The sequence below is a fragment of the Notolepis coatsorum genome (assembly GCF_963971535.1).
Source record: "Notolepis coatsorum genome assembly, chromosome: 5".
In the NCBI taxonomy this organism is placed as follows: domain Eukaryota; kingdom Metazoa; phylum Chordata; class Actinopteri; order Aulopiformes; family Paralepididae; genus Notolepis; species Notolepis coatsorum.
In genome coordinates, this window is record NC_140169.1 from 142,527,737 (window position 1) to 142,555,369 (window position 27,633).

Genomic DNA, 27,633 nt, shown 5'->3' on the forward strand with positions numbered 1-27,633 from the left:
CAGTCTGACACTGTTGACCACTAGGAGCTGCCCAGTACAACCACAGAACTGACACTGTTGACCACTAGGAGCTGCCCAGTACAACCACAGTCTGACACTGTTGACCACTAGGAGCTGCCCAGTACAACCACAGTCTGACACTGTTGACCACTAGGAGCTGCCCAGTACAACCACAGAACTGACACTGTTGACCACTAGGAGCTGCCCAGTACAACCGCAGACTGACACTGTTGACCACTAGGAGCTGCCCAGTACAACCACAGTCTGACACTGTTGGCCACTAGGAGCTGCCCAGTACAACCACAGTCTGACACGGTTGACCACTAGGAGCTGCCCAGTACAACCACAGTCTGACACTGTTGGCCACTAGGAGCTGCCCAGTACAACCACAGTCTGACACTGTTGACCACTAGGAGCTGCCCAGTACAACCACAGAACTGACACTGTTGACCACTAGGAGCTGCTCAGTACAACCACAGAACTGACACTGTTGACCACTAGGAGCTGCCCAGTACAACCACAGTCTGACACTGTTGACCACTAGGAGCTGCCCAGTACAACCACAGTCTGACACTGTTGGCCACTAGGAGCTGCCCAGTACAACCACAGTCTGACACTGTTGACCACTAGGAGCTGCCCAGTACAACCACAGTCTGACACTGTTGACCACTAGGAGCTGCCCAGTACAACCACAGTCTGACACTGTTGGCCACTAGGAGCTGCCCAGTACAACCACAGAACTGACACTGTTGACCACTAGGAGCTGCCCAGTACAACCGCAGTCTGACACTGTTGACCACTAGGAGCTGCCCAGTACAACCGCAGTCTGACACTGTTGACCACTAGGAGCTGCCCAGTACAACCGCAGACTGACACTGTTGGCCACTAGGAGCTGCCCAGTACAACCACAGTCTGACACTGTTGGCCACTAGGAGCTGCCCAGTACAACCACAGTCTGACACTGTTGACCACTAGGAGCTGCCCAGTACAACCACAGAACTGACACTGTTGACCACTAGGAGCTGCCCAGTACAACCGCAGTCTGACACTGTTGGCCACTAGGAGCTGCTCAGTACAACCACAGACTGACACTGTTGACCACTAGGAGCTGCCCAGTACAACCACAGACTGACACTGTTGGCCACTAGGAGCTGCCCAGTACAACCGCAGTCTGACACTGTTGACCATTGGTATGGAGGGATGGGAGAGTGTTATTTTTACCCATCCAGGGGATTGAACCAGCAAACCTTTCAGTCACAAGCCTGCTCCTCTAACCTTTCGGCCACCGCTGCCCCCAAATGAGCCTTTTTAATTTTTTTTTAAATTTTCTTTTAGCTGGAGAGTTAAGGTTTGCAGCTGATGATACCTGCGATGTGGTTGATGCCGCAGTCGATGACCACCGCTCCTTCCTTCAGCCACTCGCCTTTAACCATCTCTGCTCTACCAGCGCCCACCACCAGGATGTCTGCTCTGCCGACCTGGAAAAAAGCAAAACATGTCCAGGAGCTCATTTCACACTGGATTACATTTTAATTTATGATTGATTATGATTGATCATTTTTTCATTTAAAACATTTTGGCAGGCAATGTTGCGTGCATGCATCTCCTTCATATACTTCCCATTTCCCCACATGCATTCCACATGGGGAAATACATGCAACATGTATATATATAAATTCATTAATCAATACATTTTGGGGGGGAAAGCAATATTTTATTCTGCACCGTTCAAAAAGTTATGTGGATGTATTATAAAAAGAATTATAATGATTATAATTACTGGATAATGCTATCTATAGCAACTTTAATTTGTTAGCAATAGTGGAAATAAATGGAGCAGGAATGCAATGCCTGTTGACTTCCACTAACATGGCCACAAAATGCTAACAAACTCTGCTTCCAATATCTGTCTTTGAGTGACAGGTGGGGATGAAGACTGTTACCTGAGCAGCGAGGTCCCGGGTCTTTGAGTGACAGGTGGGGATGAAGACTGTTACCTGAGCTGCGAGGTCCCGGGTCTTTGAGTGACAGGTGGTGATGAAGACGGTTACCTGAGCAGCGAGGTCCCGGGTCTTTGAGTGACAGGTGGTGATGAAGACGGTTACCTGAGCAGCGAGGTCCCGGGTCTTTGAGTGACAGGTGGTGATGAAGACGGTTACCTGAGCAGCAAGGTCCCGGGTCTTTGAGTGACAGGTGGGGATGAAGACGGTTACCTGAGCAGCGAGGTCCCGGGTCTTTGAGTGACAGGTGGTGACGGTGGCGTTGCTCCACAGCAGCAGGTCGTGCATGGGCGCCCCGACGATCTTGCTGCGACCAATCACCACGGCGTTCTTCCCCGCCACGGACACGCCTACAGGCGACACACCGGATCATCATCAGCCCGCAGGGCGGACACAGAGACGCAGCTACGTCTCATTCAACGTCATCGCTCACTCTTTGATCGCCAAAAAACGAGTATACTCGCGTTTCATCGCTAACGCTTGAGCGCCAAAAACGAGTTTTCTCGTTTTTTGGATCCTTTGATATTTTTCCTTTGATCCCCATTCTAAACACTCGCTGGTGGCAGTATCGCCTACCTTTTTAACTGGGGATATCAGTTGTATTCCAGTACCGAGTTACCTCCGACTGCTTCCCCCTCAAAGTGGATCAGGACGTAGCAATCGGTCGGAGACTTGATGCCTCAAACCTATTGTTTCCCGTATGATAGCCGTGCCCAATATACACGAGTAATTGCGATCGCGATGGGACGACTGGGACTTATTCATTTTGGAGTACCTTCTGACTGAGGTAAGGTCTATTTTAGGTAACCTGCTGGTATTTTTTTTGACCTAGAACATGCTTTTGTACCGATCACAGTGTCGTCTTTTACCGGACCTAGAACATGCTTTTGGTAACGATCGCAGTTTCGAGGTAAACCCCCCCCCCTTTTGTGAAGACACATATATGGTATATACCTTTGATTTGGAAATATTTGGAGTTTCAGGCGAGCAACCCGATTGATTTGGGCATAATGCATATAATATGTCGTATCTCGCGATCTAGGAAAAAATACTGGATTATTTTGGAAAGGGGCGATGTTTAGCATGGAATAGCGCACAAACTAAAGTATGTAGAAATTAACTGGTTAGTCAGTGTTGGACTATAAACAATGCCTGTCGAATGAGCCATACTATTGTCTCCATAGCTATAATACAGAACACACGATAGCCCCCCCCCCCCCACACACACAATTGGTTTTGTTAAAGGGGCACTTCACCAAAAAAACAATGCTGATTTATCATGCACATAATCTCACATATATCCACATACCGTACTTTTCGCACTATAAGCCGCACCTGACTATAAGCCGCAGCAGCTAAATTGAATGATGTGTACATATATAAGCCGCACTGGACTATAAGCCGCATGTGTTTTAATGTTTAAGTACCATATGTAAGTAGTGGAGGCTGCGGCTTAATTTGACTCAACACGGGAAACCTCACCCGGCCCGGACACGGAAAGGATTGACAGATTGATTGCTCTTTCTCGATTCTGTGAGTGGTGGTGCATGGCCGTTCTTATATTGAGCTTTAAGTTCCCACCTCTACAGAGAATGACTCCCATTGGGACACAAAACTGTCGGACAAATAACATTAACTCATTTACAAGTTGTATTAAGTTTAGCAAATAAGGGAACAGATAAATAACATTTCAATGCAGTAAAAAAAGCAATATTTCGATTTTCGGGTTTTGTCCATGTGAGGATTGGCCCGCGCACCTGATGTGTGTTGTAATCAGCTCACTGGAGGCCTTCATATACTCTGGGTTTTCTATCGTTCATTGTCGGGTTGTTTTGGAATACCACTGGCTGCTGCTTGTTTTCCCTGTGTTGTTCCCTCACCTTTTTCTCTTCAGGACGTCTGTTGGAAGTCGCCGCTGTTGCTTGCTTGCCATTCTTTGGACCCCTGCCTCGTAGACCGCTTTGCGCATTTGCGCCTTGGTGAGTTTTTGGAACGTTCTTTTTTGGAGACTGTTTTTCTCGTAATTTCCGGGACTCGGGACCTTTCTGTTTTTGTGTGTTTGTTAAACACTGAAGAGGAGCCACTTGTTGTTATCACGGACTCAGCTAAGTTTAACACTGAAGAGGAACCGCTTGTTGTTATCACGGACTCAGCTAAGACAATACTGGACTGCTTGTAATCCCGTTTGCTCGTCTAGTAACATTTTCTCTCTCTCTGTTCCCGAGTGGATCGAGGAGAAGCTGCAGAGCAGCAGAGGCAGAGGCGCAACGCCACGGTGCCTCTCAGCCCAGAAGACGTGCTGCAGAGCCGCGGACAACTCTGCCAAGAACATTCTCCCCTTGTGTTTTGTTGTTTATTTGCCCATTCCTATTTCAGAAATAAATACGCACTAGTTTTTGGCTAACTCTGAACTACCTGTCTGTGCCGTGCTGTTGGGGTCGGTTTCAAACCATAACAGTCCACATATAAGCCGCACCGTTATATAAGCCGCAGGGTCGAAAAATGGGGAAAAAAGCTGCGGCTTATAGTCCGAAAAGTACGGTATATCCACATATATCCACATATATCCACATATATCCACGAACAATAAACAATCGTAACAACCATCAAATGCACTCACAGCACACACATCCACACGCACACACTCACTTTAAACAAACTCACTGCTGCACCCACTTTACCCACTTTAGAACACCTAAACACACTTTATATTTATTGGCAAAGAATTTGCACTACAACCCATACCTCATTACACCTTACTGTAAATTGTACCTAAATTGTACCTCATCCCATTTCTGCATTGTACTGTATAGTATATAGTATTGTATTGTAACTCAGTTACTTTCTACTCTGCATTGTACGTTGTATATATGTATATATTGAACACTTTTTGTCTACGTACTTGACTTCTATTTTATACTTACTATACTTTTATACTTATCTATTTTTATCTAGCACAATCTCTGGAGCAAAACAGAAAGAAGTATTTTATATAAAAGTATTCTGTACTTCTGTATGACAACTAATAAAGAAACTTGAACTTGAAACTTGAAACGTTCATTTAGTTTAACCGTTGAATGTATCCTCCGGTTATGTCATCGGAGGATACTGAATCCTTGCGTTGTATTAATGGCAGTTCTATAGGGATCGCTACATTTCACTGGACCCTCAGGGCCGGCCTACAATAGTGAGTGTCCCTGACTGACTCCCCACTGTTGAAGCACATAACGCACGAGTGCCATGGCCGTGTCCGGCATAACTAGGCTGGGTTTAACTAGGCTGGGTTTAACTAGGTTGGGCTTAACTAGGCTTGGCTTAACTAGGCTGGGTTTAAGTAGGCTTGTCTTAACTAGGCTTGGCTTAACTAAGCTGGTCTTAACTCGGCTTGGCTTAACTAGGCTGGGTTTAACTAGGTTTGTCTTAACTATGCTAGGTTTAATTAGGCTTGGCTTAACTAGGCTTGGCTTAACTAGGCTGGGTTTAACTAGGTTTGTCTTAACTATGCTAGGTTTAATTAGGCTTGACTTAACTAGGCTGGGTTTAACTAGGCTGGGTTTAACTAGGCTGTGATTTACTAGGCTTGGCTTAGCTAGGCTTGGCTTAACTAGGCTGGGTTTAACTAGGTTTGTCTTAACTAGGCTGTGTTTAACTAGGCTTGTCTTAACTATGCTAGGTTTAATTAGGCTTGGCTTAACTAGGCTTGGCTTAACTAGGCTGGGTTTAACTAGGTTTGTCTTAACTATGCTAGGTTTAATTAGGCTTGACTTAACTAGGTTGGGTTTAACTAGGCTGGGTTTAACTAGGCTGGGATTTACTAGGCTTGGCTTAACTAGGCTTGGCTTAACTAGGCTGGGTTTAACTAGGTTTGTCTTAACTAGGCTGTGTTTAACTAGGCTTGTCTTAACTATGAGGTTGAACTATGCTAGGTGTAACTAGGCTTGGTTTAACTAGGCTGGGTTTAATTAAGATTACCTAGACTTGTTAATCGGCATCATTTGATTAAAGTGAAATTAACACAACACAAAGGACTGGAGGACAGGTTTGAGATATGTGTGAGATTATGTTCATTATGAATCTGATTGTGCTTTATTATAAATCAGATTATGTGCATTATTATAAATCAGATTATGTGCATTATTATATATAATCAGATTATGTGCATTATAAATCAGATGATGTGCATTATTATAATCAGATGATGTGCATTATAAATCAGATTATGTGCGTTATTATAAATCAGATTATGTGCATTATTATAAATCAGCATTAGTGGAGTGTCCCATTAACATTGTTGATTTATTGAGACTGGTTTTCTTTTTCCCCAAACTCTGAAATCCATTGCCTGCGCCTTTTCATTTTTTATAAAAAAAACGACCAGGACCCACCCCACTGGCTTTCCCACCCGCTGCCACTGCCAATTGTGTCAGTATGGACGGCCGACCAAGCCGGAGGCACCACAGCAGCTGGATTAGATCCCACTGTCTCTGCGGTGGTAGACAGACGCTTAGTCCGCTGCGCTACCCGGCCGCCCGCCTGCGCCTTTTATACACAAACATGTGACAGTAGACATGTAAAAAGTCCTCCAGTATGGAAGGTAAACGTGCACTCTCTCTCTATGAGGTCTGCATGTATGCCAGTGTTTGGAATCATTCAGCCCCGGAGGACCTCTACCGGTTGTGTTAAGTGACGTGTGGTCGGGTTCTGCTGCCCTGATTACACCCTCTTGAAGTGGGCAGGCTTCAAGTTTGAAAGTGCATTATATATCTTCATACATTTCTGCCATGTTTTCTAGGCAAATCCTTTTCTTCAATGTAACAATGTAAGTAGTAACTAATGAGTTCAGATAAATGTAGTGGTGTATATATATATAGTATTTCCAGCCTATAATTATGATTAGGCCTAATACTGTAGAGAGCGGTGAGAAAACTGGGGCCAAAATCACGGTATCATTGTATTTCTATGCATAATAAGGGCCTCTTATTATAAGTGGTCTACAATATTTTCCTGGACATTGTTAATGTTATATGTGACACTTGAATACATTTTCCTATTCTTTACCACTCATCTCTATACTCAGCTCTTACAAATAGGCATAGATACATGGTAGCCACAAAGAGCCCCTTATTATTGTAGCCTACTTCATCACATTGTGCTATTCAATAGTAGTATGAGTTAATAATTGAGATAATAATTAGTTTACACATTATTTTCATTAGATTATAAACACAGTCATTAGTTTACACATTTGTTTCATTAGATTATAAACATTATATTCATTTATAATCATCACCAGACATCTCACTTGAATTTATTTGGGCCTGTATTGCATGCTGTTCCATAGGGAAGTTCTGTATAAACTTCATACTGAAATCGTCATAAACTGCCATTTATTTTTTATAAAGTACAAAGATAGTTGCTCACCTGTCTGGCTGATTAGCTCCATACAGCCGTTAGGAGTGCAGGGTATGAAACAGTCCCCCAGGTCCCCCCGAGACAGCTTCCCAGCATTTATACTACTGAGACTAGACACACACACACACACACACACACACACACACACACACACACACACACACACACACACACACACACACACACACACACACACACACACACACACACACACACACACACACACACACACACACACACACACACACACACACACACACACACCAAATAACTGCAAAAGCCACTAAATATGGATCATTTCAACACCACACGTTTAAAACAGCTTGACATCAATCTAGATCAATTACACATTTACTTTAATATTTTTTTTTATATTGCATGTCTGATGGAAAAGTCTCTCCCAGGTGAATAGATAGACAGACAGGCAGGCAGGCAAGCAGGCAGGCAGGCAGGGATTCTGTGTGGAGTTTGCATGTTCTCCCCGTGCTCGCAAGGGTTTCCCCTCCAGAAAAAAAAAGACAAACCCAATGGAAAAACATGCAGAACAGATCGCTAACATTGTCGCGGATTCTTAAAATGGACGACATTCCCCTTTTAAGCTAGTTAATATCATTCAACACGATTCAGGACACGACAGATGCAGCCCTCCCGAGAGGCGAGTGTATGTGGGCGTTTGAACTCTTGGCGGCTGCCGGCTAGGGAACACTGGTGGGGTTCTGGCCATCTGGGTGCAGACTGCTTGGCTCGTGAGGAGGAGCTGGAGCACGGAGGCCCACAATAGAGGGGACACTTAGACTGCAAGGGGCTGGCTGCTGAGAGAGCCTGGAGACTCTGTGTGCGTGTGTGTGTGTGCGCGTATGCGTGTGCGTGTGCGTGCGTGTGTGTGTGTGTGTGTGTGTGTGTGTGTGTGTGTGTGTGTGTGTGTGTGTGTGTGTGTGTGTGTGTATATATATATACACTAATTCAAATCGTTCATCCTTTGCCAGCGGAGCAGTGGTGGAAGAAGTACACAGTTCCTTTACTTAAGTAAAAGTAAAGATACCCAGATAAAAGTCCTCCATTCAAATTCTACTTAAGTACAAGTATGTTATACATGACATTTGTGTATTCCAGTGCTTGGAAGCATTCAAGCCTCGATCCATTGAAGTTATGTTAAAGTGGTATGTGGTCCAGTTGTGCTGCTCTGATTAAAGGTTATGTTAAAGTGGTATGCGGTCCAGTTGTGCTGCTCTGATTAAAGGTTATGTTAAAGTTGTATGCGGTCCAGTTATGCTGCTCTGATTAAAGGTTATGTTAAAGTGGTATGCGGTCCAGTTATGCTGCTCTGATTAAAGGTTATGTTAAAGTGGTATGTGGTTCAGTTATGCTGCTCTGATTAAAGGTCATGTTAAAGTGGTATGTGATCCAGTTGTGCTGCTCTGATTAAAGGTTATGTTAAAGTGGTATGCGGTCCAGTTGTGCTGCTCTGATTAAAGGTTATGTTAAAGTGGTATGTGGTCCAGTTGTGCTGCTCTGATTAAAGGTTGTGTTAAAGTGGTATGTGGTCCAGTTATGCTGCTCTGATTAAAGGTTGTGTTAAAGTGGTATGTGGTCCAGTTGTGCTGCTCTGATTAAAGGTCATGTTAAAGTGGTATGTGGTCCAGTTATGCTGCTCTGATTAAAGGTTATGTTAAAGTGGTATGTGGTCCAGTTATGCTGCTCTGATTAAAGGTTATGTTAAAGTGGTATGTGGTCCAGTTATGCTGCTCTGATTAAAGGTGATGTTAAAGTGGTATGTGATCCAGTTGTGCTGCTCTGATTAAAGGTCATGTTAAAGTGGTATGTGGTCCAGTTGTGCTGCTCTGATTAAAGGCTATGTTAAAATTTTAAAGTACATAATCTTCACACAGCATTGCATACACGTTTTCTATGCAAATGTAGTGGTGTAAAAGTATAAAGTTCCCTGAAATGAAAATACTCACGTAAAGTACAAGTACCTTGAAATGTAAGTACAAGTACAGTACTTGAATAAAAAATACCTTCCACCACTGTGCCAGAGTTAAGGCCCTAAAGGACTTTTCACTCTTCATTCGTTCATAATTTAACCCTTCTCTGTCCGGCAGCGTATCAGGCCTTGCTGCACACACGTTACGCAGCGACTGAGAAAGGTCACTTCTTATCACATAGTTGCAAACTTTATGGGTCATGGCAGCCGAAGAGATGGGGCCATTGAAGTCAGCGGGGGCAACAGGGTCGCCTTAAGTCAACACGACCTTTGTAGCAGAGGTTCTAGATTGTAAACCAAGATATAAACCGAACCGGGAACCTTCCGATTACCAGACGACCGCTCTACCTCCTGAGCCACTGTCGCCCCGTAATATACAATGTACAGGTGATTAAACTGGGTATACAATATATAAATGAGTATTACTGAGTGATAGTGCTAATCAGATGTATGTAGGAGTTGTGGTATTAGTATATACAGTGATACAGGTATAAAGACACTATGGTAGTAAGTCATACTTAGCATGTTAGCCTAGCTTAGCACAATGAATGGAAGCGGGCATTGTCCAACTAACACCTCTCCCGAAGGCTAACCGACCATGTCCGCTTCCATTCATTGTGCTAAGCTAGGCTAACGTGTAGCCAGATAGCTTTCTATACTGAACGCACAGAGAGTCTCTCTCTCTGGAGAAGGCGATAAGCTAATTTCCCAAAATGTTGCCGTGTTCCTTTATTAACACGCCACCAGGGGGAGCCCTACAGACATCGTCCCAGTGAGATGCAATAGGAAAATAGGCCAAAACGCATTCCTATATTCAGCAGCAGTACAATGGAATAGCCTACCAATGGAGTTGAAGACCATAAGCCCCTTCTCCACTTTTAAATTAGCTATAAAGAGGTGGATCATAAGTAGCAGAAGCTGGGAGTAGTGAACAAAGGGTTTTTAATATGTGTTGTTCCTTTTTTATTCTTTTATTGTCTATAAAATGGACTATTATTGTATGTATTTTTTTGTTTTTATACCCACACATCCTGACATACAGACACTACAAACACCCACGTCCACACACCAGTACATAAATCCACTGACACCAATGATGAAGGACCACAATGGAAACAAGCCTATGGCTTTATTGTGTTTTATGAAATCCTATTGGAAAATGTATACCTGTTTCATATTGTGATCAAATGTATATGTGTGATTTTCCATTCTAAACCAATAAACTATTCAATCAATCAATCAAACTCACCCATCCACATCTTTCTCCGGAGCCACAGCATTGGTCACTTTCTCCGTGTCCATGGGATGGACAGAGTCCAGGGGCAGCTGGACGATGAGGCCGTGGACGGCGGGGTTCTCGTTGACGGCAACGATACTCCTCAGGACCTGGTGGTCGGAATGATAACAAACGTTCAGCAGCACAGCCCTGTTCAATATTCCATCCCACTGTCTGTGTTGCTGTTTTTATTCAGATTCAGATTCACATTCAGATGACTTTATTCTCCATATTGTAGTACAAATGGAACGTGATTCGACATTTACAGTGCATGCTTTTTTCACAAATAAGAACAACACAACAGTGAATAAATAATTATAAAGTGCAAAACAGGACAGAAGAGTGAAATAAGACTGTAAAGTGCAGTGGTTGGGGACATGGATACAAAAAACATGGATTCTAATCTGTCAGACAAATTACTTCTAGAGACAAATATCTAGTTTAGACTTTGTACTATCCTTTTTTTTTTTTTTTTTTTTTTTTTTACTTTTTGGACAGCAGCCATTGTTGCCCACATCTCGGTAATGGTTTGTGACTCTGGGTCAAAACATTGATAATTAGGGATGGCCGATATTGGCATAAAAATTTGATATCGGAAAATATCGGTATTGGGTTTCAAAATCTTTTTATTTATTAAAAAAAATTTGACATTTATTTAACCTTTATTTACCCAGGCAAGCAAGTAAGAACAAATTATTATTTTATTTATTGTCAACGTATGCATAATGTTGTGTTAATTCCACGACAAGAGATATGTAATGTTAATTACCTCAAATTATTCCGTTTTTTGGGGGGGGGAAACCCCGCATATATTGGTATCGGTTGATATCGGTTAATATCGGTATCGGAAATTAAGAGTTGGACAATATCGGTATATCGGTATCGGTAAAAAAGCCAATATCGAGCATCCCTGATAATGCATTATGCAAAAAAATATGTTGGAAAAAAGGAGGGTTGAATGCTCCCAGTGTATTATACTTGACCACATCGTGCACAATTGTACAGCCCTGGTCTATTTTATTTTATAATTATATTCTATTCTATTGCGCTTCTATTTAAATTTGGTTTATATTCCATTTTATTTTATTCTACCCTTTTATTTTATTCTACCGTTATTGTCTGTCCGTTAATGTCCCACCAGAAATGACCAAATCAAATTCCTTGTATGTGCAAACTACTTGGCAATAAAGACCTTTCTGATTCTGATTGTGATTCTGAAGAAATGTCATGTTATTCCTGCCTTGACCCAGGACAGTCCAGTCAATATCTCCTTTTTTCCCAACATATTTTCCCTTTGACACCAGTGTATTGATTAAACCATTCAGTAAAAACCATTACCGAGATGTGGGGAACATTGGCTACTATCCAAAAAGTTTAAAAGTTTAAAAATAAAAGAAATGTAATAAAAAAAAAAGGATAGTACCAAAGTCTAAATTAGATATTTGTCTCTAGAAGTAATTTGTCTGACAGATAATGTACAATGTAATAAAACAACAGACTAGGCAATAATAGAAGAAGAAACAGTACAGAATATACATAAGTATTAAATGACACATGCTGATACTGAAGGACATAAACTAATTCAGGTAGTATGGTATAGCTGTATGGTTAGGGTAAAGTTACATGTATGGTTAGGGTAAAGTTACATGTATGGTTAGGGTAAAGTTACATGTATGGTTAGGGTAACGTTACATGTATGGTTAGGGTAAAGTTACATGTATGGTTAGGGTAAAGTTACATGTATGGTTAGGGTAAAGTTAGCTGTATGGTTAGGGTAAAGTTACATGTATGGTTAGGGTAAGGTTAGCTGTATGGTTAGGGTAAAGTTAGCTGTATGGTTAGGGTAAGGTTAGCTGTATGGTTAGGGTAAAGTTACATGTATGGTTAGGGTAAGGTTAGCTGTATGGTTAGGGTAAAGTTAGCTGTATGGTTAGGGTAAGGTTAGCTGTATGGTTAGGGTAAAGTTACATGTATGGTTAGGGTAAGGTTAGCTGTATGGTTAGGGTAAGGTTAGCTAGCTGTATGGTTAGGGTAAGGTTAGCTGTATGGTTAGGGTAAGGTTAGCTGTATGGTTAGGGTAAGGTTAGCTAGCTGTATGGTTAGGGTAAGGTTAGCTGTATGGTTAGGGTAAGGTTAGCTGTATGGTTAGGGTAAGGTTAGCTGTATGGTTAGGGTAAGGTTAGTTAGCTGTATGGTTAGGGTAAGGTTAGCTGTATGGTTAGGGTAAGGTTAGCTAGCTGTATGGTTAGGGTAAGGTTAGCTGTATGGTTAGGGTAAGGTTAGCTAGCTGTATGGTTAGGGTAAGGTTAGCTGTATGGTTAGGGTAAGGTTAGCTGTATGGTTAGGGTAAGGTTAGCTGTATGGTTAGGGTAAGGTTAGCTAGCTGTATGGTTAGGGTAAGGTTAGCTGTATGGTTAGGGTAAGGTTAGCTGTATGGTTAGGGTAAGGTTAGCTAGCTGTATGGTTAGGGTAAGGTTAGCTGTATGGTTAGGGTAAGGTTAGCTGTATGGTTAGGGTAAGGTTAGCTAGCTGTATGGTTAGGGTAAGGTTAGCTGTATGGTTAGGGTAAGGTTAGCTGTATGGTTAGGGTAAGGTTAGCTAGCTGTATGGTTAGGGTAAGGTTAGCTGTATGGTTAGGGTAAGGTTAGCTGTATGGTTAGGGTAAGGTTAGCTGTATGGTTAGGGTAAGGTTAGCTGTATGGTTAGGGTAAGGTTAGCTGTATGGTTAGGGTAAGGTTAGCTGTATGGTTAGGGTAAGGTTAGCTGTATGGTTAGGGTAAGGTTAGCTGTATGGTTAGGGTAAAGTTACATGTATGGTAACATGTCCCCTTTAATGCTTATGTTGTCCCCTTATGTCACTGCTTAATGTTTAACATGTAACATTATGCCTGATCATATTTTGTTTGAACAGCAAGACACCCACAGTGCTGTAATAGCAACTATTAAAGCTGTGAGGGTATATATTATGAGTTATATTGTGTTACATTATGGTTCTACTGACCTCGTCCTCAGATGCAGTTTTTGGCAGGCGTATATGATTGGCATTGATTCCAATCTGAAAACAATACAGGAAATGAATATCAGCGCTCTGCTGAAACTCTGGAATGCCACATGTCATTCCTCACCATTTGGATTTGGTTTTAGAGCTTAGAGTTTATTACCATATTTCAGGCAGCGGCTCCCAAAGTTTTCCACGTCAAGGACCCCCAAAATATCCATTTATAATAAAAAAGAAAATGTTACCCTAACGATAACGATACGTTAAGAGGTAACCTAATGATAAGGATATGAAATAGGTCATGGACCCCTGTCTGAGAAGATATTTGTTGTTGGATAGGACTTATTATTCCAGAATTCCATACCCGGGAGATTAATAGTGGATAGAGTCACACCTATGATCAGAACAGTCATTCTACTTTGTCCGGCAGCGTGGCTACATGAGTAGAGCTCCGCGCTCATGATCGGAAGATCACCGGTTCGAGCCCCGGTCAAGGCTGTTGTCGGAAAGTGGTGTTGTTTTCCAGCAGGGAGCACTCTGTCCTCTGGACTTGTCAGTAACAATGCCCCTGTTACGGTGATAAGGACACCATACAGCTGCAAAAGTGCCGTCCTTCAGATGAGATGCTAAACCCAGGTCCCGACTGAATTCTGTCGTCAAAGAACCCAGGGCCTGTCGTTCCTGGCAAAATTCCCAATCGGGTCTCTGACATAATCGTCCCTCCCCCTTAATTGGCTGGTATCACTCCCTGTCTCCTAAGCCGTTCAGCCATTGTGTAGTGCAGGGGTTCCCAAAGTCGGGGTCGCGAGCCGCCGCCGCGGGGGGGGTCGCCAGATGATTAAAATGCTAATCATTGACACATGCTAGCCTGTAATAATCCCCCCCAGAAAAATCTACTTTGCATTTGCTATATTGCAAATATATGCCATCACACACACTGGCATTTAAAGGGTTAGAATTATAAAATGAATAGGTGTTATGATCAGGGCTGAAGTTGAATAAAAGATTGTATTTTTTATCAATTACAAAAAAACTGAAAATCCATAGAAATCTGTGTTGTTGCTAATCATACATGCTAGCCTGTTTTTTAACAATAATTTGTGATGCCATCACAAACACTGGCATTTAAAGGGTACAAATAAAAAAAAATCTTGCACCAGAATGCAGGAAATTAAGTCTTTGTAATAAAAAATCTCCTGGTGGGGGACCCCCAGACCCCCTGCTTAAAAAGTGGCCTGACTGGGGCTATATTTCCTGGCCTGAATGATTTCCCCAGTCCGGCCCTGGTTAAAAGCCTCCAATGCTTATTAGTGTGTGTGCGTTTGAACGTTTGCATGTTTCAACCATACATTTCCATTTATAAAAAAATAAAAAATATATATATTATTATTATTTTATTATTTTATTTTACCTCCTATAATAGTGGGGGTCGCGGCTCTCCGACACCGTTATTTGGACCTCACATTGAGCAACACTGTCCTAGAGGACCCTGGACCCCACATTGAGCAACACTGTCCTACCTAGAGGACCCTGGACCCCACATTGAGCAACACTGTCCTATAGAGGACCCTGGACCCCACATTGAGCAACACTGTCCTATAGAGGTCCGTGGACCCCACATTGAGAAACACTGTCCTAAGGAATGTATTTCGTACCCCGTATCCCTCTGAGAGACGCCTACACGTCACATTTTCTGCGGCACATTTGGGCAACATGTAGAGAGGTTCAGTGCCTTGCTCAAAGACAATTTGACGGGGATGGATACAATGGCTGCTGAAGGGGATTGAACCTGTGACCTTCTGGTTAAAAGGACCATATACCTAACCACCAGGTGCTGTGGTTGACACAAAAAAAACGTGCGCAGTTATTGATCTCATATTATGTTAGATTATAATATTATATTATATGTATACAACAGTAACAGAACAGTAACACAATCACACACATGCAGTAACTACATAGTTAGTAATAAATCACCCAACTGCTCCGGCGTTTCTGCTCAGCGGTCAACCGAGTCAGTGCCGTGTTTGTGCTGGGCAGCTCCCGGGTGTGAAGCAGGGCGTGGCTGTCCCCCCAGTGTCCCCAGTCAACCCTCCCTGAGCACACAGAGGTTAGAACCCTAGAACCTTGGGTTTAGTACCGGCTGTTGTCTCTTACCTCTGCTGCGGCTTTTAGCTTCATGCTAATGTAGAGGTTGGAGTCGTCCCGGTCACCCACCTGAAAAAGAAAAGTATTATTTTATAATTATATTCTATTGTGCTTCAATTTTAATTACATTTTATATACATTTAAATTGTATTTAGTTTATATCCCATTGTATTTTATTCCACCTTTTTATTTTTCCAGTTGTTCAGCCCTGGCCTATTTTTATTTCATAATTCTATTCTATTCTATTGTGCTTCTATTTTAACTTAGTTTATATTCCACCTTCTTATCTTCTTATCCGTCTGTTATTGTCTGTCCATTAACCCTTTCATGACCACACTACATGATGTTAACCCTTTCACTACCACACTGCATACGGTTAACCCTTTGTCGTGTGGCAGTGAAAGGGGTTAACCTTCTGTATTGTCGCAGTGAAAGGGTTAACCCTTTGGTAGTGTGTGGCAGTGGAAGGGTTAACCTTCTGTATTGTCGCAGTGAAAGGGTTAACCCTTTGGTAGTGTGTGGCAGTGAAAGGGTTAACCTTCTGTATTGTCGCAGTGAATGGGTTAACCCTGTGTCGTGTGGCAGCAAAAGGGTTAACCTTCTGTATTGTTGCAGTGAATGGGTTAACCCTTTGTCGTGTGGCAGTAAAAGGATTAACCTTCTGTATTGTTGCAGTGAAATGGTTAACCCTTTGGTAGTGTGGTAGTGATTGATTGATTGATTGATTGAAAACTTTATTAACAGATTGCAGAATGGGTACAATACAGTACAGCTCAATACATACAATTGTTAAGGGGATGCAGACCAGAGAAAGACTTTCGTCTTGTTTACATCAGGGTCCCCCATTTTCAATTCATCATAACATATATGACATACACGACATACAGATAGACAGTACTGAAATGGTTAATGGTTAATGTCACACAGAAAACTACCAAACTTGGCAATAAAGACCTTTCTTATAGTAAACAAAGAGCACACTGTTCCAACTCACAGACACTCTGGAGTCGAAAAGAAATCCATGCGCAAAATAGTTCAAACATTCGCTACTTTGAATTGATTCGTTGTTTACCTGCATATTCAGATTAAGATTCAGATCATTTTATTGTCACCGCTTTTTTAAATGTACGCACATTGAGGAAAAACGTGAGATGCTTGTTTTTCCCGGCTCCTCAACCGCATAGTAGGTTTTTAAACAACAATACACAATGATTACAATACCACTTGTGTACTGTAGCTTGTGTATAGTATTATGCTTGACAATCTCTGGCCCAAAGAAGTTCAATAGGGCAAGTGGTCGTTTTATTTAAGGATTGGTGGAGTATTTATGTATTATTGATAAACTTTTAGTGCAAGTCTCTATTGCATAAAAGCACTACAAAAGAGCATACACAGTCAAAACAAAAGGCATGAACAATAGAATTAAAGTAACATTTCAGCAGATAGAACTTGCTTTAAGTCGTCATTCCTCTCCAGCAGCTTGTTGCCTCATCCCACTCTGTATAAAAGGAGCTTTCTCTACACAAGTCATAAATAAATGAACTCACACCTCCAATCAAAGAATCAACATGTTTACCTAAAAGTTCTAAAACCCACCTGATAGCGTGGGCAAAAGAAAAGAGAAAGAATGGTTAGAAAGTATTTAAAATGGTAAATTGGACTGCATTTATATAACACTTTTCTCCAAAGCGCTTTACAACTTATGCCTCACATTCACTCACACATGCACTCACACATTCACACACCGACAGCGCCGGCGGAGGCAACGATGCAAGGTGCTGACCTTAGCAGTTAGGGGGTTAAGTGTCTTGCTCAAGGACACTTCGACACGCTGCCGGGAGGGGCCGGAATCGAACCGGGAACCTTCTGATTACCAGACGACCGATATACCTCCTGAGCCACTTTCGCTCCATTTCAACTACACTGTTGAACTCTGTGAATGTTCTTAGGGCTTATTACCAGAGCACAGTCTTAAAAGAACACGCCAACATTTTGGGAAATTAGCATATCGTCTTCTCCAGAGAGAGACAAGAAGATAGATACCAGTTTCCTCTCTGTGCGTTCAGGAGAAAGCTATCTGGCTGCATGTTAGCCTAGCTTAGCACAATGAATGGAAGAAGGCGGTAAGCTAATTTCCCAAAATGTTGACGTGCTCCTTTAAATGGGATTGTTGGTGGGCCCAAAAACACTCTACTTGCATCCAGCAAAGCACGCACGCACGCACGCACGCACGCACACACACACACACACACACACACACACACACACACACACACACACACACACACACACACACACACACACACACACACACACACACACACACACACACACACACACACACACACACACACACACACACACACACACACACACACACACACACACACACACACACCACCACCACCAGTTATCTACAGTCATACAGTAGAGTAGACTGTTCACACCATCACCAGTTATAGTAGACTGTTCACACCAAGGGCCGGTTCTGGTTATGACTATTCTTTGGAAGACTTACATTTACATTTTACATTTAGTAATTTATCCAAAGCAACTTACAAGTCAGCAGGAAGGGAAGGGTACAACTCTGGCAGCTAAGGGTCAGTAACAGTATCAAACTCAACTGCTACAATCTTGAATGCATAGTAGTGTAGACATATTAGCATAGTAGGTATAGTAATATAGCCATGGTAGATTCCTTAGTAGATAAGATATTCCTTTATTGATCCCCTTGGGGAAATTTAGGAGTAGCAGTGCATACTAGTACGAAGGTTTTTTTGTGTGTGTTTTTTCTTCATTTCAGATATTGATTGAAGAAGTGTGTTTTTAGTCGACGGTGGAAAATTGGGCAGGTTTCGGCTGTCCGTCACAGCTTGAGTAAACAATAACCCGTTCACATGCAGTCTCTCCCTGGAATGTTCAGGAACATTTCCTACACAGGGTCATGTTTGAATTGACCATATTATTGAATCTTTTATTCACACAGTGGCCATTTTGCTCTTATGTCATGCTCAGGGTGGGATTCCTGAGGTATGAGCACAACATACGGGTAAAATGGCTGCCATGTGATATGGTTAATGGGTATCAATAGTATAATTTCAGGACATTTCCTGTATGGCTTGTGTTGTAATTGAAAGAAGTAGCAGAGACAGGAAGGAACCGAGACACAACTGGCTACTTCCAGCACCAGCTCTGGGAAAACAAGCAGACCTGGGACTCAAATGAATGGAGTGAGACGTAAAAACGTTTAAAAAATAAAAAAAAGTAGAGGAGGCTTATTTGATTGAGCAACAGAATAAACTAAATGTTTAGGGCCTTGTTAACACAATGGCGCCCAAGGACGGATACATCCGTGTTTCGAATCCATGCTTAATGCACCGAAGGACGGATATATCCGTGGCAAGTTGTTTTGGCTTTTATTCCATTTTAATAACCTATTCCAGGTCGCCGAGCGGCACTGCAGATTTACCCTACTCTTTGAATTCGAGAAAGTGCATTACCGGCCAGATCCTCTTAGGGGCGCTGTATCGATAATGCAGTGTTCCCTGTGGCAGAAACTGTCTTTTTTATTTTAGGATCTCTAATGTCGTTTTCTACTCACCTGAAGCGAGCGCTATTGTCTGTTGCACGGAATACGTTTTGGATCGCGGATTTCACTATGCAATAAGGGGATTTATCATCTACCAGATGGCGATCGATAACTGGGAAATGCTCGGGGGGATCCAACCGGCTCATGGTAAGATCTTTTTCACGTAAATTACATGCTGATCAGAGCTTGCTATGATACTCAACCAACCGACCAGCGTATGTGGCTACTTAGACGAACACGGTTATTGGTAATCAATAATCAGAAACGACGTCCCCCGCCCCCCCCCCCCCCCCCCCTTTCATGCATACATGCTTGAGGATCATACCGATCATATGCAGTTTGTGTTTTAACTGTAGCTTTTGTAAAACGGAAATGCCATTGGATATAACGTTAGTAGCTATTAGCCCTTTATCTAGCCTTCCAGGAAATATACCAGACCAAATACCGTATAACGCTTATATTCACGGCGCTATAAAATGAGAACGTATTGATGATTTTTTTTTCTTTAATCCATTTTAAAGGGACGGTTTATGGTCTCAATTGACAATGAGAATGGACAGATAGCAATACTATAAAGTATAGATTTAGCTCTACAAACAGCCCCACGGACTGTGCAAGTCTGTTTACATAATGCTGGTCGTCTAGAGTGATATTAGACGCATCCCAGTGGCCGCAAAAGTGTTAACATATTGACATTTTAAACTCGGAATGTCATTCAGCGAATCCAAAAAAATATGTTTGTTATATTTTAGGCGCATACTGATGATGTATTTCACCTTTTTTGACGATGTACAAACAACGAGGGTAAGCTAGGCTAACAATTTGACTCGTTTTTACATCAAATTGAGAAAAGATTTGATTTACAATATTGAAATTGACGTTCCTGATATTTAAAGGAACACAGCAACATTTTGGGAAATTAGCATACCGTCTTCTCCAGAGAGAGACAAGAAGATAGATACCAGTTTCCTCTCTGTGCGTTCAGTAGAAAGCTATCTGGCTGCATGTTAGCCTAGCTTAGCACAATGAATGGAAGCGGACATGGCCGGTTAGCCTAGGCATTGTCCAACTAACACCTCTCCCGAAGGCTAACCAGCAAATTATGCACCAAGGCTATGGAACCTATATGAACATTAGGGAGCCTAGATCACTAAATATTTTCAAAAGCAAGCTAAAAACGTACCTCTTCACCTTAGCCTTTTAACACTTTCACGGCCACTGGGATGAGTATAATTATTATCAAGAGGACCGGGAAATGTAAACAGACGTGGGGCTGTTTGTAGAGCTAAATCTATACTTTATAGTATTGCTATCTGTCCATTCTCATTGTGAATTGAGACCATAAACCGTCCCTTCAAAATGGCTTAAAGAAAAAAAAAATCATCAATACGTTCTAATTTTATAGCGCCGTGAATATAAGCATTATACCGGATTTGGTCTAGTATATTTCCTGGAAGCCGAGATAATGGGCTAATAGCTAATAACGTTAAATCCAATGGCATTTCGGTTATAGATACGCTCCAGTTAAAACTCAAACTGCATATGATCGGCACGATCATCACGCATGTATGCATGAAAGGGGGGGGGGGGCGGGGGATGTCGTTTCTGATGATTGATTACCAATAACCGCGTTAGCCTCATTAGCCTCATAGGCCGAACGCCTGGATGGCTATCAAAACAAGGCCCGATCGGGATGTACTTTACGTGAAAAATATCTTACCGTGGGATCCCCCCGAGCATTTCCCCGTTATCGATCGCCATCTGGTAGATCGATATATCCATTGGCTGATGATAAATCCCCTTATTGCATGGTGAAATCTGCGATCCAAAACGTAATCCAAGCTACAGGCTACACATCTAGAATCCTGCTAACTGAAATCTCCATTGAAAGTAAAAAAAATACTGATCCGTTCAGCCACAGGGCACACTGCATTAGCGCCCCTAAGAGGATCTGGCCGGTATTGCACCTTCTCGAATTCATAGAGTAGGGTAGATCTGCAGTGCCGCTCGGCGACCTTGAATAGGTTATTAAAATGGAATAGAAGCAAAAACAACTTGCCACAGATTTATCCGTGCTTCTGTCCACAACGGGTGGAATCGAAACACGGAGATATACGTCCTTGGGCGCCATTGTGTTAATACTCTGCTTGGACTCATTGCACCCAGACTGTGATTGTTGTACTGTAGATGATAAATATTTTATTGCACTGCACTATTTTACTATTTTATTTGCACTGCTCTTATTCTGTCTATTTTTATACTCATTCTATGTCTGCACTTTATGCATTGCTTTTATTTAGTCAGAAACCTGCTAATAGTCTTTTATAGATTTGAATGTCAGAAATCTATCATAATCATTTTTTTCATAGATTCTAATTAAATAAATCTATTACAAATTTTCCAGGAGGTTTTAATATCAATTCTCTGCTCATTTTATGCCCCTCTATAATTATGCCAATTTTATGCTCATTTTATGCCTATGCCTATTTTGTGTCTATACATTACTGCTGTGAGGCACTTTAGGCAGCAATTCTTGTAGAAGGGTGCTATACAAATAAAGTGTATTATTATTATTATTATTATTATTATTATTATTATTATTATTATTATTATTATTATTATTATTATTATTATTATTATTGAAATCCACCAGTTGTGTCCATTTGCCATTTCTTTCGCTGGGGGACCTGTTTGATAACAAGCAACACAAGCTCCTTTGTACACCAGTGTGTCTTTCTGATTCAAGTGGACCATGGAAATAAACATGGCTTGTCTCGCAAAAAAAGAAAACATAAAATCCAAATATGCGACATTCAAGACTTTGACATTTTCCTCAAAATAATAACAAAAGCTTCGCACACTCTGCTAATCTCCCGCTGTTATACACTAAGCGCCTTGCCCCGTTCCAATCCGGCATTGCCATGGCATTGTGTGAATAAACACGAGACGGAAATGTTCCTGAAAGTAGCTGCATGTGTGAATGGTGAAAGTCCCTATAGATCATCCCAGTAATATAATGGGAACGATGTGTAAAGGGGCTAACGTTACACACCTGTAGCACCACCAGGCCTGGCCTGAAGCTGGGGAACTGCGCCTTCATCTTGTCCACTTCCTGCTTCAGCCTGTCTCTCACCAACCTGGGGACAGGAAGTGGAATGAACAAATTAATTATTTCATTCATTCATTCATTCGTTGGATAACTCAGAGGAAGAGCCATAGAAGTCCGTTTGAGGTTTTCAGAGGAACAATGTGTTCAAACTTTATGATCTAACGATGGTACGTATATAAGAGTATTGTTTTCACTCATAGTTAAAAACAGTAGATGCTGAACTCCTTCTGGTGAATCAAGTTCAAGTTCAAGTTCCAGTTATTTATTTGTCAAATGCACAACAATACAGGGGCATTGCACATGTTTGTGTTTCGAGCTTATAGACTCAACAGTGCACAATTACGAAACATCAATGAATACAAGAATGGTAACAATAAGTAACATCTTTTATCAATTAAGGCTGCATTTCTGTAGCGCTTTCCTACTAGTACTAATCAAGTAGTGCATACATTTATTTTTTCAGGATGGGTGTCCCCAGTGGGAATAGATCACCTAACCCTGCCAGTGTTAGTGCCTCAGAGCACATGATGAATTGAAAATGGGGGACCCTGATGTAAACAAGACGAAAGTCTTTCTCTGGTCTGCATCCCCTTAACAATTGTATGTATTGAGCCGTACTGTATTGTACCCATTCTGCAATCTGTTAATACACTTTTCAATCAATCAATCAATCAATCAATCAAACCGAAGTGTACATTTAGCTGCCATCTGCCATTCAGCGTCATGCTCCCCGTCGACTCCTGGCGACTGGTCCAGGGTTCGATTCCCACTTGGGGACCAGGTTGCCGGGTTGCCAGGTACCCAGGTGGGGTGTCTCCCGGGCCTTTCTTTCTGTGTGGAGTTTGCATGTTCTCCCCGTGCTCGCGAGGGTTTCCCCTCCAGAATATAAAAAAGGGCTAACCATCTGTATTGTCACAGTGAAAGGGTTAACCGGAAACCAGAAAAGAGCTTCCCGGCACTGATGGATCTACTGAAGGAATATGGCCACTACTCAGGATACAAACTAAACGTGACAAAGACACAGACCTTAGCATGGAACTATTCTCCAACGACGGAAATTAGAGAACAGTACGGGATAAGATGGGACATGGACAAGATTAAATACTTAGGGGTGAACATCACGAGAGGGGTGGAGAAACTGTTTGAGGCGAATTATACACAGATAAATCAGAACATCAAGAGAGACTTAGAGAGATGGACAGTAATGCCCTTGGACTTCAATTCAAGAATAGAGGTCATTAAAATGAACATACTATCAAGGTTACTGTACCTATTCCAGTCACTACCGATACAAATACCACAGAATCAATTCAGGGAGTGGGACAGACTGATATCGAGGTTCATATGGGCGGGGAGAAGACCACGGGTCAGATATAAAACACTACAACTACCAAAGGAAGAGGGAGGGATGGCAGTACCCAGCCTACAAGATTATTACTATGCAGCACAACTGAGAGCAGTGACGTGCTGGTGTAACGACAGATATGAGGCAAGATGGAAAGACATTGAAAAAGAAGGGGAGGGATACAAGGTACAAGCTCTGGTGGGAGATAGGGAACTATTTAAAGAAAAAGAGGGACTATTAGATCCAATCACCAAATGCACCTTGACCATATGGAACAGAGTAGTAAAAACACACAAATTGGAGAAGCAGTCAGGGGTCCTGAGATGGGTAGCACATGACAAGAGATTCAAACCAGGGAGGTTAGACCATGGATTCAGAAGGTGGGAGAGGGGGGGGCAACAGCGATATGCAAAATGATAGAGAAGGGAGAAATGCAGACACTACAAAAATTAAAGGAGAAATTTGGACTAGAAAACAGGGACCACTTCAGATATCTACAGGTTAGAGACTACTACAACAAAGAAATAAGGGGGGCCAAAGACGAGGAACAGAATGGAATAATAAAGATGATAGTATGGGCATACGAAGGGGGGCAAGGAAGAGTAATATCAGCAATATACCGGGCTATAATGACCAGCAAGGGACACACGACCGATTATATAAGGGAGAAATGGGAGAGAGAACTAGAGATAGGAATAACAGGGAAGGAATGGGGGAACATATGCGAGGTACAACATTCAACAACAGGATCGAGAATATGGAAAGAATTTGGATGGAAAAACATAATCAGATTCTTTATAACCCCAGAGCTGAAGGGAAAATATGCACCAACACAAAGAGCATGCTGGAGGATGTGTGGGAAGGAGGGGGCAAATCACACGCACATATTCTGGGGATGTCAGAAGCTGAAGGGGTATTGGGAGGAGATAGGGGAAGCAATGATCAGAATATTAGGATACGGGCTACCACAAACAGGACTGGTGCTTTACTTAGGAGACCTGACACACGAGGGAATACAAGGGGGGGACAAATATTTAATAAAGATAATGTTGATAGCGGCCAGAAAAGCAATAACGAGACTGTGGTACAAGGAAGACCCACCGACAATAGCACAATGGGTAGGAATAGTGGAAGAAATACAGGATATGGAAAGGATAACACACATGCTGAGGTTACAGGAAGAGAAATTTGGGGAAAGATGGGGAAAGTGGGAGGATTATAAAAGGAACGAGAACGACATCACAGAGGAAGAACCAAATGCAACACAAGAGGGCGAAGGGTAAAGGAGGAAAGATGTTCAAGGAGGGTCTATGAACCCATGTCACACACCTGTGCTTTAGTTAGTATTTTCTATTTTGTTTTTTGGGATATTACAATTGCTGAATGTTTTTATACCTTATTATTTATGTCTGTTTAACGGTGTGATATTAAATATTCAGGGATGATGTGGTTTGTGTATGGGTGAACCAAAAGACAAAGTGAAAGTTAATAAACAAGAGAAAAAAAGAAAAAAAAAAAAAAAAAAAAAAAAGAAAAAAAAAAGGACGAAGGATAAGGGAAGAAAGAAGCTCAAGGAGGGTCTCTGGACCCAGATCACACATACAAGCCTTAGTCAGCATTTATCATCTTTGAGTAGGAATTACCTGTTTATGCCTGTTTAAGGGAGATACACAATCAGTCTTTGTATCAAATACCTAGAAAACAACTGTAGGGGAACCAGACAACTAACCATGATACCCATGTAAATATTTATGTGCACTGTTTTTTCTTTTGTTTTTATTGTGATGCTAGTTTCTTTATTTTTTATTATTTATTTTTTGTAAGTGCTGTCTGTCTAAAAACTGTTAATAAAAATTTAAGTTTAAAAAAAAGAAAGGGTTAACCGGCTGTCGTGTGGCAGTGAAAGGGTTAAGACAGTGGAGAGTACTTTCTTGTGATGTATCACATTCACACACCCAAGTGATTATGGGTTGACATTAGCTACAAATGAGCATACATGCGCCTTCCAAAACTGAGTTATATGGTTCTTCCGTAGCCTAGCTTAGCACAAATGAATCAAAGCGGATACGGATCAGCTAGCCCTAGCTTTTAAAACAGTTTTGGGCCAACAGCTAGGCTAGCTGATCCATATCCTCTTCCATTCATTTGTGCTAAGCTAGGCTACCTTGCAGCTGGTCTGACTCTGGAGAAGCCGGTAAGTGCATTGCATTTCCCATAACGTCGACGTGTTCCTTTTTAAACAAACACCCGGGTCCTTATTTGGCTTTAAGTATGATCCGTGCAACATATCACACTGTAGAATACATGCAAGGTAAGCCACACGTGACATCACACGTGACATCACACGCTGGCCTCAGCGGACTGACTCACTTGGAGGTCTTGTTGCCAGAGACAACGGTCGCCATGGTGCATCTCCCTCCTCGGGATCGGAAGGCCCCAAGGCGGAGCGAGAGGGCGGCCAAGGAGAGCATGGCTAATATCTGAGAGAGAGAGAGAGAGAGAGAGAGAGAGAGAGAGAGAGAGAGAGAGAGAGATAGAGAGAGCAGTGGTGGAAGGAGTACACAGTTCCTTTACTTAAGTCAAAGTAGAAATACCCAGATAAACGATTACGCTGTTAAAAGTAAAGGTCCTCTGTTCAAATTCTACTCAAGTAAATAAAGTAAAAGAAGCTTGGAATTGTACTTAAGTACAGTACTTGGGTAAAAATACTTAGTTACTTTCCACCACTGAGAGAGAGAGAGATAGAGATGAGGAACACTGGTCAACCCTTTTACACCTGGTACACATGAAAAAGAACATATTACAAGAACACTACCTATTAAAAAAAAAAACTACCTCATAAACTAATACAACTGCTGGTACGAGCCAGAACTATGCACATGCCATTCTGTCACTCAATTTTACATTAGACAAAACATTGGTATATGAAGCTAGGAGGGAGTCAAGCATCAGAATGCTTGTTAACAGAGAGAGAGAGAGAGAGAGAGAGAGAGAGAGAGAGAGAGAGAGAGAGAGAGAGAGAGAGAGAGCTTGCCTGTGTTAAAAAAAACAAGGTTCCTGGTGTGGATCCCTGTCTCTTCTTTTAGAGGACTGAGGCAGCCTGCAACTGATCCCTTGCAGCAGTGGTCCTGGTCAACTCCTCCCTCTAATATCTAGCCAGTATGTGTGTGTTTTGTGCGTTTGTGTGGCTTACGTGTTACGTGTGTGTGCGCGTGTGTGCTCCCCAGCCACCTCAGAGTTCTCTCTCTCTCTCTCTCTCTCTCTCTCTCTCTCTCTCTCTCTCTCTCTCTCTCTCTCTCTCTCTCTCTCTCTCTCTCTCTCTCTCTCTCTCTCTCTCTCTCTCTCTCTCTCTCTCTCTCTGTGCAGCTGGGGAGGTTTCCACCAGCATGTAGTAGTAGCCCCACGTTATCACATCTTTTCCGGATGATTCCGTAGCATTCCTGCCTGCTCCGGCCTAAACGTGAACTAGGTGGCTCGAGAAGTTCTCTCCCCCTCTTACTAGAGCAGGAACTGTGCACCCACGCCCCCCCCCCCCCCTCATAGTCTAACGGCCAAATGTAGAAAAAGGGAGGGTGTGTGTGGGGGGCTGTAGTTTAAGGTTAACCAGCTGAAATCCTGGGTCTGGGAAGAGGAGTGGGCCGTCCCTTGCATGGAACTACTCTCATCCAATGGGAGGCAACGGTCACAGGGAGTGTGGAATTTCTGGGTTCAGAGGCTTGTTTTTCCCCCTTCACTTCCTTCACTTGCAGAAGTGGGTGTTTTTTTCTAGGGA

General features: G+C 42.3%; 1 protein-coding gene across 1 annotated transcript in view; it reads right to left on the reverse strand.

Annotated features, from left to right (window-relative positions):
- mthfd1a (methylenetetrahydrofolate dehydrogenase (NADP+ dependent) 1a, methenyltetrahydrofolate cyclohydrolase, formyltetrahydrofolate synthetase) overlaps positions 1-26,338 on the reverse strand; it is an 82,267-nt gene extending 55,929 nt beyond the window's left edge. The window contains 8 exon segments of the mRNA XM_084315146.1: positions 1,367-1,478; positions 2,214-2,350; positions 7,422-7,522; positions 10,646-10,782; positions 13,674-13,727; positions 15,828-15,887; positions 22,460-22,544; positions 26,232-26,338. Coding sequence (XP_084171272.1) covers positions 1,367-1,478; positions 2,214-2,350; positions 7,422-7,522; positions 10,646-10,782; positions 13,674-13,727; positions 15,828-15,887; positions 22,460-22,544; positions 26,232-26,332 — 787 coding nt within the window. The 5' untranslated portion in view covers positions 26,333-26,338.
- Between the last annotated feature and the right edge of the window lie 1,295 nt (positions 26,339-27,633).